The 12,413-nt window shown below is 40.4% G+C and overlaps 1 protein-coding gene across 1 annotated transcript; it reads right to left on the reverse strand.

The window, feature by feature from the left end:
* Window positions 1–101: 101 nt before the first annotated feature.
* Window positions 102–11,548, reverse strand: PLEKHS1 (pleckstrin homology domain containing, family S member 1; the record flags this gene model as incomplete). Its single annotated transcript, XM_010181883.1, has 11 exons — window positions 11,429–11,548; window positions 11,219–11,325; window positions 9,735–9,869; window positions 8,282–8,357; window positions 7,498–7,605; window positions 6,714–6,809; window positions 5,845–5,847; window positions 3,063–3,173; window positions 1,950–2,065; window positions 453–662; window positions 102–203 (listed from the first exon to the last, which is right to left on the reverse strand). Coding segments are annotated over exons 1-11 (1,184 nt in total), but the record flags the coding sequence as incomplete, so codon positions are not given.
* Between the last annotated feature and the right edge of the window lie 865 nt (window positions 11,549–12,413).

Consider the following 12,413-nt stretch of genomic DNA (forward strand, 5'->3'; position numbering starts at 1 on the left):
ATTCTGTGTGATTCTGTGATTCTGTGTGATTGTACACTTCTGTACCTGACTGTCACTCATTCACACCTGACAGGCATTGTCACAAGACATCCATAACTTACCATATTTGTCCTGCTGCTTCAGTAAGTTTTAGGTAGCTGTTAATATCAGCCAGGGGGATGAAAATATCCAACTTCTGCAGTTGGCTCTCATCTGTAATTTGACTGTAAGAGAAAACATTGGAGACCATAGAACCACAGAATCATAGCATATCTCAAGTTGGAAGGGACTCATGAGGATCTTTGAGTCCGACTTCCCGCTCCTTGCAGAATTACCTAAAACCAAATAATGAGTAAGAGCATTGTCCAGGCGCTCCTTGAACTCTGACAGGCTTGGCATGCTCTACCAGTGCCTCAGCTGAAACCCATGAACACATCTGTCTTCTCTGCAACAAAAATGGAGAAGACACTTACCTGAGCAGTACAGACAACTGAACCACTGAAAGCAGTGATGAGTTTTGCCTTCTCTGGAGTGCTGGCTGCTGGCTGGTGCTGCTTTCTGGGATCTTTATGTCTCTGTTTGCTTCCAAGCCTCTTGGACATGCAGTGTTGTCCTGGCATTTGGAAGGAGATGAGGGCCTATCACGTCTGTATGTGGCCTGGCTGCTCTCATCCAGCAACGTACTGAAGAGGAATAATGATAAAAAATGAATTGGCTTGACCTTTCCAGGCACTCTTGCTGTGTTTGAAGCTGGATCAAATAGTCATGAGTGGAGCAAAGATTAACAAGTTCTTTTAGAATATCCAGCGGACAAAATAACAGCTAAGTAAAATAAACAGTCCTTCTAAAAATGGAACATAAATCCCCAAATAAACCGTTGCAGCATTTAAAGACTATTTATTAAGCCTGAAAACATTCCAGCTAACAACATGCATTAACAAAGAAGCTGAGTACAGATTGTTGGCCTTGGTTGTACTGGCTTTGACGGGGATGTAAGGCTGTCCCCTGCGAGAAACAATAACTCAGATGTGCTTTAATGCATTTGAGGTTATTTGATGAGCCTTATAATGTCTGGACCCAACTCCCCTCCATGCCCCAAACAAGACTGGGGTTAGCAGCAAAAGCTGCTCTTGGTATACTTTAACTCTGATGGTATAGGCTTGTGAGGTTTTCATAGTAATTCCCTCCAGTGAGTTACTATCTCAGGCTCCTAAAGACACAGTAAGGCTTGGCTAATTCTGTTGGAATACACTGGTTTGTGGGTCTACATTTTCAATTGCCTCCCACTATGTGGTATAAGACCTGATTGTAGGTGGCAGACCATAGCTAATAGCTAGTGGCCTCTGGCACTTCTCTTCAGTATACTGTGCTACATTGTGGAGGTTGTAAAGTTTCCTTGTGGCACTACAACTGTGATACATAGCTCTGGTCTTTCTTCATGACATACTAAACACTGTACATTCAAAGTACACAGCATCAGACCCATTCCTTCGATGGGAAAATGGAAGGAAGGGGAAGAGCTACTCAGGATCACATAACTTTTTATTGGAAAAGCTGGGAGCTAATGCTCCATGTCTGCTTTTGTCTTTTAACCACTAGAAAAGGCTGCCTGCTTTGGAGAGTACCTGTCTGAAAGTTTGCTGGAGTTCAGCTGTGGTATCTGAGGGAAGTGGTGGGCTGTTATGTCATGAAAACCTAGAAAAAGAATGAGTCAACAAAAAGTGCTGCATCCTATAGTCAGAGCCTGTCTAAATGCATGAGTTTGCAATAGAAGTTTAAATTTCACGTTGATGAGTTTAAATTTCACTCTAGTATTCCCATGAGTTCTGAACTTTCTGAACCAAGACCAAAGAAGGATTCATCAAACAGGATGCAGCCTCTGGATTGTTATGTAAATACCACAGATGACATCTCTATCTGTACTCTGTGTCACTTTTAATTTGCAAAACCTTACTGAAGTTGTTACTTACAGTGATTTCATTGACACATAAACGTTGTCCTTTACTGGGTTCTTCTGCACTGGCTTCTCTTGCACAGGGACATCAGACCCAGCTGTAGGGTCAGGCTTTGATACTTCCCTAGTGCACTGTTGAAAACACATAACAACATAAGATGTTAATATCCTTGCTCTGCCAACAGAAAAAAAATCTTCCTGATTTCCTCATTTTGTTCAGTGCTCTTGCTGTTTAAAACATTAGCTAATATAGCTTAGCTCTCCCCAGATAAGTAATTCCCAGAAACTGTGAGCTAGAAAGGTGGTGGAAACTTACTAGTTGTTGCTATCTGTTGTTACTGGCACTGTCAGATTGAGACTTAACCAGCTATATTGTAAAGTAGTTCACAGAAATTTTGTTATGTTTTAATTTAAGCAGGTTGAAAAAAGAGTCTTGTACTTCGGGTGGGCTTAACTTAAAGTGCTTAGAATATATGACAAAGTCATACTCTTAATGTCCTTCAGTTTGCTGTACAGTCTTGGGAGAGAGGCTGTGAATTCTGCAGAAGACTGACCACAGCTTCTCCTGACCACTAGCCACATAGGAAGCCTAGGGACATCAGCCTCCCAAACTAGGTGTCAAAATTTGTTTCAAATTACCAGTATGAATCCTCCTGCTCCCTTGTTTCACAGTGAAATGTAGCTACCAAAATGTTTCACAGCATTTTTAAAGTACTGCTTCATTTTATACAGCTTACTGATGCTTCAACAGAATTGCATTTTAAAATATATTAAAATAATGTACTGTTACACTTTCTAAACAAAGTTTACACATTTGAAAAAAAAAACAACCCAACTCTGTTATACAATAGGCAAAAGTCATTTACAATGAAACAGTCAATTTGGGGAATTTCAACAAAATCAGCAATGTTTTTGTCAAAATGCCACTTTCAACCAGAAAGATCCTTTGAATGAGTCTAGTGTATTTTTTCTTGTACAGATAAAAGCTCTATTACCAACTGCTTTATCTATGTATTTCTTTTGCCAGGTACTAGTGATTCCTCATAACAGTTCCTCTTTGGCTCATTAAATGTCTCCTGTCTCCTTGGAGCTGTTAAGAAACCAGCAGAACTCACAACTGATAAATTACCTTTGCTAAAATATTGCTGGGAGTTTGGTAATAATTTTCATTGTTCTTTTTGATGTCTTCATCTGTATCTGATGACAGCAGATTTTCCTCACTCTTCCCCAGATTTTTATCCTGTTAAAAGAAAGGGTTTGTACTTAACAGGTTCAGTTATACAGATCTTTCAACATGTATTTTTCCACTTACATGGACAAATAATAGAATAGGCAAATATTCACAGAAAACTTTGGAAGACATTTTTCTCCTTTAAGTTAAATATGCTCAGAGCCAGCTGGTTTTAGAAACAAGGTTTCTACATTTGTGCTCCTTCCTGCATTTTTGAGATCCACTGCACACATACAAAACTGGGCAATGGTATCAGTACATCTCATAGATGGATTTATGGTAACCAGGCAGTTGCAATTGATTGCAAGTTCACAATCTGTTATTTTGTTTAAAAATCAAGTGGGTTAAACACTTCATGTATGAACCTGCATGCATTCCACTTGTGTGGAAAATGCTTTTTATTTGTATTCAGTTCTAAAGTCCTTCCTAGGGAAAAAAAGGTCTGTAGGACATCTAGAAGTGGATTGGGATATTTGTCCTTTTTAAGCACCTTTTAACTGCTAACAAGTAAAGAATGGATTTGGAACTTCCCTGACTAATAAGAAGTCTATTTCATTCTTCTCCATGAACTAGAACATACCCTGGAGGGCTGGAGATCTGACACTGAATCCTCTGTGTCCTGAGTGATATTCTGCCTTCATAAGTACCTGAAATACTAAGTTTGTGGCACTTTGGTAAGTGAAGGAGAAATTAGTCCCTCCACCAAATTTACCTTTCTAAGTCAGAAAGATAAATTATTTATTTTTGTTTCCTTGTTGACTTCACTGTAGTGAAGAGTATGGTAATTAGTGTTTAGCTGCCTCCCGATGCAATTTGCCATGCCATGTTTGTGACTCAACTATTTTTTATCTCTCCACTTATATCCTTGGTTTCCATGGTGATAATTTTAATAATTGCTAAGTATGCCACAGAACATATTACTGTTTTCAAGGTAAAGTAAATTAAACTAATTACTCTCTTACATGTAAAGAGAAGAAACTGGCATGGAATAGAAATTAAAGACGATGAATTTATTTTTGTTGCTTGTTGGTATAAATGACATAAAAAGCAACACATGCAGTAGGAGTCAGAGCAAAACTGCAGATGGTCCTTCAAGAAGTGCATAGCAAAACCACAGCAGGAACAAGACTGGCTGTGATCTAAAGTCATGAACGAGTTTCCTAGTGACTTTTCAGGGGCTTTGGACCAATCAAACAAGGAACACTTGTGGAAAAGAGGAGGTGATTTTTTGAAGTCTTGAGATCCTCTAACTCCTAGGAAATCTCAGAGAGCAGATAGCACTCATCAGCTTCCCAAACTGAGCCTTCAACCACTGACAGTGGCTACCTTTTGCCAAATGAGCAGTGTTTCTCCTTGGCACCATCACAGATTATAGGGACATTGGGAAGGAGAAGGTTAAGCTGCAGTAGCAGTCCACTTCCCTGAAGCAGTTTGCCAACATCTCTGTTCCTCCAGGTGCTTTGCCACCAGAGAAGTGCAGCTGACCTCAGTGTACAGTTATTCTCAACTTTACAGCTAAACAAGTTCTTTAAGCCTCTGTTGAAGCATGGTGTGGATTTACATTGGAGAGAAATTAGACTATAGAGAAAACTGGCTGTAGTACAAGATGGAAATGATACCTGGAGAACAACTGAGTAATAGTTAGTTATAGACTCTATAGGGAAAATTATGTGTTGCCCTTTGACAGAGGAACTACTCTTTCAGAAAATAAGGCGTGTCTAACTGATCCCACCAAGGATGCCTGTGTGTCTGCAATACAGTAATGCACAGTACAGGGTGATGCAAGTCAGGATCCTTATTTTTTATGTATTTCAGGTATTGAAAGCTGTGTTTCAAAATACCTGATACTGAATTGCTGAGTCAGGTGTGGTTTGGTCACTCAAAAATGTGGATTGAAAGGGAGCCAGGTCCACAGACCTCTCCAGGGTCCCCCCCTGCATGACTAGACCCAACTGACATTGAGAGGCCTGTTTGCATGAGTAACAGCTACTGACCAAAGAGTTTTCAAGATCTGGGCCTGGATGAGGGAACCACTGATAAAAAAGCGAAGTGAATCAGATATTAGAAATGTGGCGTCATACTTCTAAAAGGAAGTAAACACAAAGGATTAATCTGGAAGTCAGATGCAGAGACATCACTGAGCAGAGAATAGATCCAGAGATGTTCGCAGATGCTAAATTTGTGAGGCAAGTGAAATATTTTTATCAAATGAACAAACATTTTTGTTTCTTGTTAGCTGCATGGCAAGGTTATTTATTTTCATACGTTCTGAAACAGAAATACGAGCTTCCTGCTCTTCCTTCTGCTTTAGGCTAAAAAGTTAAAATCCAAATTTGTTATCTTTTAACCCTCAAGGTCAGCCTGTTCTAGTCTGAACAGCTGCATGTGATACATGCTCTCTGAGGCATCATAAGTATGTGAAGAAATAACGAATGAGACACAAAAGGCATGCGTAATGAAGACAGAGAAAGCAAGCCCTGGTATGCATCCAGAGCAGCACTAGTTAAAATCAGACTAAGGGCTATCTCAATGCATTTCAGAGCTCAGACTCACAATTGAATTACTGCAGCTTCATAAATTACTGTGCATCAGCTGAGCTGTCCTAACTGCCTATGGCATTGCAATGTAGTTTCAACTATTTTCACTTCTTTCCACTAAATTTAGCTGTATTATCTCATACTTGCTACCAACCTATATACGTGGATGGTGACTGCAGCACATGATTTACCATCCTGTTAGCTGTGATAGAAGAACAGATTATTTTCCCTGTACCTCAGCCACTTCGGATCATACTCCAATGCACAAACTGTCAATAAAGATGGGTTTAAACTCAGCTGCCAAAGTGCATACTGGTGTGGTGGAACCTTGGTTATGGTGTCTCTTCTGCTGACTCTGCTGTAAAGGCAGTAATTCAGGGCAGAGGATGGGTGAAAGCCTTCCAAAACTGCTGCAGGTGTTTGTTCAGGGAACAGAGGTCAGAGCATTTAGCCAATAATACATGATAACGTTCATGACTGTGCCTTTTTAAAAGCATTCCTAGAAGCTAAATTACTTGAAGTTATATTTATGCTGACAGAAGGTCAGTCCTGAGGTGTACCTCCATTTAACAAGACCTTGTTCTGTGGTTCAGTTACCTTGATTCAACTGCTATTGGGAGAGGCTGCAGAAAGAAACCATTTAGGAAGACTGTGGCACAGCTGAGAAATACGATGGGAGAAGCAACTCCTCAAGCAGTGCAACTTCAGAGTTTTCTTGATCAAGTCCGAGAGAACTGCCAGAAGTTGCAACTACTGCACAGAAACTCTGAGGATCTGCCTCTGAGAAGCAAAGTAAACTAAGGGTATTTCAAGTAAGTTCTTAGAAGGTTATTATCAGCACAAAACAAGACAATAGACTAAATATTTAGGAAACTTTCATTGTGAAAACCAACTCAATGTGCTGGAAAAGTAGGTGGATAATCTATAGTTACAGATACTCAGGTGAGATAAAAGCCAATAGTCACTTCTACAGACTGAATATGTCAAGACCTGTTTGATTTGTTCTGCTCACCAGTCTTGGAAAAACTTCTCTTGGTGAGTCACACTGAGCCTGATGAGGGCCAGGATCTGAATCAGGCCTGTTCTTGTCTTCTGAGGAACCATCCTCCTGTATACAAGAGAAAAAAGTTGGCTCCTTCTAAAGATACATTGGAGATCATTCACCTGCATTCAGTTTCCTCTAACTGGACCACAAGTACACAGCTTTGTGACTAGAGAAAACCAACAATTCCTTGGCTGCTATTCAGCCTGTCACCAGAGGACAGGGACTACAATTGCTTTTAGACAGCAGCAGTGTTTTTCTTCATTTCTATTTAAATATTGTGGAGAAAGATCTGGGAGGCACAGAGGAACCGGACCTGAACTGCCCTCTAAGCTTTGCAGCCTTGAGAGAGACAATGAAAAGCACAATCACAAAACAGGAGGAATGTGGTGAGCAGCTGCCAAAACAATCATCACATGGCTTTGCCAGGGCACGTCAAAGTGAACCTTCAAGGACTTACATCATGCCCACTAATCTTTGCCAGTCATCTGACACAGCTAATTAATATTTTTTCTCATTGTCATCAACACCCCTCTTTACTTACATGCAGAGTTTCCTCAAAAGTCTTTCCTTTGTAGAGATGTTATCATCCAGATCCTACTTGGGAACCCCACCAGAGAGCAGAACAGACCACCCAGGCATCCAGTGCACAAGCTCTGAAGAACTTTTGATGGGAAAAATGCAACTATACAAATAAAATTTTGCAGTCACCCCTAGAAGCTAACTCATTATTAAGGATGGCTAAACTATTTACCTTCTGGTAGCTTAGCCTTTCCAAGAAACTTGTTGTGTCTACAGAATTCAATAATATTGGGGAAGAGTAAGGTCGGCTTCTGACTTCTGCATTTGGAAGATCTTGGTTCTAGAAATAAGATGACAGCAGTGTAAGAAGACAAGCACCTGATGGGCATGGACCATAATGTACTAATGCATCCCCCTAGTCCAAATTTGACTTCTAATGGCTCAGAGAGGTTGTCTATGTGGCATTTTTCAGGCAGATATAAATTTGCCATGCTTGGACTTTGAGGTGAGTGGAGGCTGCAGGGATGTGAGTATCTTAGTGCTGAGTCTGAGCTAGTAGGCCTGTGTGGCTGACAAGGTGCAGAAACTTGGGCCTGAGTATGAACTAACAGAGTTTCCAGCTGCTCCTACATTGACAGACTAGATGTGGATCAGTTTGTAAAACAGCATGTAAATGTAATCAAAAAGCACACGGTAAGAACAACACACAAGTTTTCATTGTGACACATCAAAGGTACAATTCATTGCAGCATAATGTCAATCATCTCCTAATTTCCATGTGGTTTACTCTTCAAAGAGATTCCTTCAATGTAAAATCAATCCCATCACAGACAGACTGCACAATGTCTGCTTAATGCATAAAGCCCAGGTACAGGATTTATATGGAAAAATGAATTTCTGATTAACCAAGGCAAGAGTCAACTTGCAAGGCCAAAATCAGGAAAATTCCTTTGCACAGGTTTGTAATGAAATTATCAACTTCTTTCTTTCTGAAATCAAGTGCAGTAACATGTCACCTGAGGGCAGTATCGACCTCCTTTGCTCTCCCTGCAGACTGAAGAAATCACAGTGACCCAGTCCTCTGTTTCCTGCCTGTAGGTTGGAACAATAGAAATGAAAACTTACTGACAGGTAAAACACAAGGAAAATGCATTTGCCCACCTACTTCCTATGGGGCCCAAAACAACACTTCCTGAAATCAATGGGGAAAATCTGCACCTTTCTTTCAAGATAAGAGTGCTTGGGTGGCCATAGCCACCCAAGATGGTAGTTTGATCTCACAGAATCACAGAATAGTAGGAGTTGGAAGGGACCTCGAAAGATCAACCAGTCTGCCCTTGCCAGAGCAGGATCACCCAGACCAGGTCACATAGGAACATGTCCAGGTGGTTTTTGAATGTCTCCAGAGAAGGAGACTCCACAACCTCTCCGGGCAGCCTGGTCCAGTGCTCTGTCACTCTCACAGTGAATAAGTTTTTCTTTACGATTACATGGAACCTCCCGTGCTCCAGCTTGCTCCTCAGAGAGGTACAGCCCAGGACTGGCAGCTAAAAGGTGTGCAGGGAGCTGTGTGTGTGTGAGCAAGATACACACACGGAGAGAGAAAGAGAGACAAAGAGGTAGGATGGTGCCTTCTGCTTCATTTCATGTGTGTCATGCTGCTCTGCCAAGTACTGCGATGAAGACAGCTATCAAGGCTTGGGAATGCATTTGGGTGAACGAAAGGACCTCTGAAGCCCTGTTTCATGCTCGTGGTAGATTTAGTTGGGTTAATTCTGGAATGCTTCCCACTGATCATGGGTGGTAAAAGCAGTACCCTGGGACAAGGTACAGGCTGGCACGCTCAAGTAACACACAGGTATGTGCTTTTCTTCTACCCTTATCAGTATTTCACACATCAGCTGCTTTTCTGTATAAAGGCAGGAAAACCCCTGACAAGCTTGTGACTGGGAAACCGAGGAGGAGAAGCTGGGAAGCAACAGGAGAGAAGCACTGTGCCAAATGTCCTCCCTCAACTAACTGTGTTTTGGCTGAACACCTCGACAGCGGCAGTTTCTGCCCTTGCTGAGGACTGGATTGCAGTCTGGGAGAGCAGGCAGCACACTGTAAAGACCTCAGTCACTCCTTTTGGTATCTGTTTTCCCTTGGGGGAATCTGCTTCCCTTGATTAACAACCTGCTCTCCAGGGCAAGATTACTTCCTGTGATTTATCTGTAAGGAGCAAAAAATTAACCCAGCCACAGGGTAGAAAAAACAACATAGAAAAGAGCAGTTTTCCATTGGATCAGCCAGCTGAAGAATTTCATTCTGGAGCTGCGCAATCAGTACAAGGAAGGGATGGGAGTAATAATGATGGACTTGAACTTTGCCTTGGGGCAGCAGCTTAGTGCTACATTAACGTAATGTGTAATGTAATGTGTTACATTAACAGTAATATCATATTGCATGTGCACATCTTTCCATGCATACCTGCTGCTCCCAATGAGGTAGTAACATCTGTTTCCAGTACTGATGGTCATCACCTGTTCAGGAAGGCATTTAAACATCTTCCTCACCATTTCCATAGTTTCAGAATTGCTTATGCCAACTTCAACACTTATTATTCTGTTAAGATAACCGTATGAAATATGTTGTATAAGTACACATACATACATACAAACATACATATGTGTGTGTGTATCTTTCTCTAAGCACAGCATAATATGAGATCTGCATGGGAAAAGGTAAACATTTTTCCAAAGAAAAAATTCTCAAGAAAATAAGTGTATGCATTCAAACCAGATTGTTTTTCAATGAGCAAAACTTCCAGGCAAAAAAATAAAATCAACTTTTGCAAAGACTCATGTTCAGATTTTGGATCCTTATTTCTGAAAAAAAGAGTCTATTTTTCTAACACCGAATCTGGAAAAGAAATGATAGTAAGAAAAATTTTTGGCAGATATTTTTGAACTACTACAGAAGAATACATTTTACTTGAAACTAATTGCATATTAACAGTGTTTCAATGGAGGAGAAGAGGAATAGACAAGAAATACTCTTAATGGATACTTAAATGGAAGCACTACTTTCATTAACTTACAAGAAGTTAAATTACTAAAGATAATAACAAGAATAGTGATGGTAATGCTGTAACCACATACCACTGAGCAAGCTGGAATTTTTTCAAGAGCTTCACAATGTAAATTCTTTAGATGGAAGAAGCACAATAGCAATGTGAGTCCAGTGACCTCCATGACTAACATTTCCAGGAGCCTTCACATTAAGCTCCGGTCTTGACTAGTAAAATATCTACATTTCCCTTTACATTTACTATTTCCATTCTATGTATCTCATACCACACGTGGTGTGGTAAAGAGTGCTAGTACACAGCCAATGACACACAGCCTTGCAGCAGTGGGCACTGTGCAGAGAGGAATGAAATGACCAACCCAAATGAGCCACGCAGAGCAACTTCTCAGTGGGGTAAGAGGCAGTGAGGCAGACAGCATCAGCCCAAAGGCCTACGTGAAAACCAGGAGACCTCTGCACAACTTGCAAAGCACTCTGTAAAGCTATAAGGTGGGAAAAGTTGTTTGCCACAGTTACGAGTGGCATAGCCCATCCTTACTTGTGTGTTAGTGAATGCACAGCACTGTCCTCACAAGAGATCAAATATCTTCTGCTACAGGAATACAGTCAAGATGTCTGCTTTGCAGATACCACACTACCACAATTGCTCACGTAAATGCATCGAACTTTATCAAAAATATTAAGGATTTTTACTCCTATGTGCATCATACACTGTATATTGCACCCAAAGCCTACAAGAGTCCAAAGGACCCTATTGTTGACTTCAGTGGGATTTAGATCAACAACCTCAATCAGGAACAAGTGTCTGTACATACAGTCAGTGGCCATTTAAGAGTGTTAATACTTGATGTAAAATAAAAAGGTGATCCATTTGAGTTACATACTGATCAACAGCTATGGAGCCTTTCATGTTCTGGCCTTTTAGATACTTCAGGATGTAATCGCCCTTGCTGGATTTGGAGAGGATGAAAAAACGCCTTTTCCAGGAATTCTGCCAGAGAAAGTAATTTGTCTCTCATTAAAATTTAGGATAGTGGAAATAACAGATGCTTGCTGAAGGATTGCTGGAATATTACTAATCTGTGCTAGTATACCTGTGAGCCAAAAAGTTGAAGAGGTGGTGATTTGATGAGGAATCCATGCTTGCAGACTCCACCTTCAGGACAAAACATATTTTGAGTTCTTACTAAACACAGAGAAATGAACAGCACCATTACTCAATTTGTTGCCAATTAATCTCTTGCAAGGATATGATTGAACTGAAAATTGTTGCCGAGCACTGGATTTCCATGTTTAAATGGCTAAAAAGCATATTACAATTAGAGAAAACAAACACTAAGCTATAAAATAAAGGCCATGGTCCCTGATGTCAATGTTACTGCTGACAACTGGCACAAAATGTAAATAAATTATAGTGACAATGTAGGGGGCTCAGAAGATATCATGAGCCTCTGTCTTATTTAAATGGTCTTATTTAACTTCTGGGGCCTGATCTTATTTAACTTCTTCATAAGTGATCCGAAAGACAGCAAACAGTCCCTAATGAAATATGTAGATTGCATTCAATTTGGATAGTTTGCAAACTCAGCTAAGGACAGGTCATCTTACACCACAAATCATGATATGACAACAGCACAAAGTCTTACAAGTAAAATAAGACTTAAAACCCTGGGGGGAAAAATGCCTGAATGTATTTGTTCACAGCCCTGCATACATCATGGTTAGCTGTAGTTTAAGATTCACATTGTCTAAACACTGGTGGATTTCTGATCCAAATCTGTTTTATTAATAGACTTTATCTTCCAATGAACGGAGTGTCAATCTCCTTTCCTTTTTTAAGCTGTAAAATGTGTATGGGAAATTAAGATTTTATAAGAATCCAGTGACTTGGTCAACATCATTTTTGGTCTTCCAGTAAGGGACAGTAAAGGACATATATAATATAACATGACCAAATTTTGTGTTAATGCAAGAAACATTCGGTTCCTAAACCCCCCTACTACTGACTTCAGTGGAGGTAAGATCTCATCAGTGTTTTGGAGCTACTGACTGTATCTTCCAGATCCACGTTAATTTCTG

This window comes from Mesitornis unicolor, unplaced genomic scaffold (assembly GCF_000695765.1).
Source record: "Mesitornis unicolor isolate BGI_N332 unplaced genomic scaffold, ASM69576v1 scaffold18313, whole genome shotgun sequence".
In the NCBI taxonomy this organism is placed as follows: domain Eukaryota; kingdom Metazoa; phylum Chordata; class Aves; order Mesitornithiformes; family Mesitornithidae; genus Mesitornis; species Mesitornis unicolor.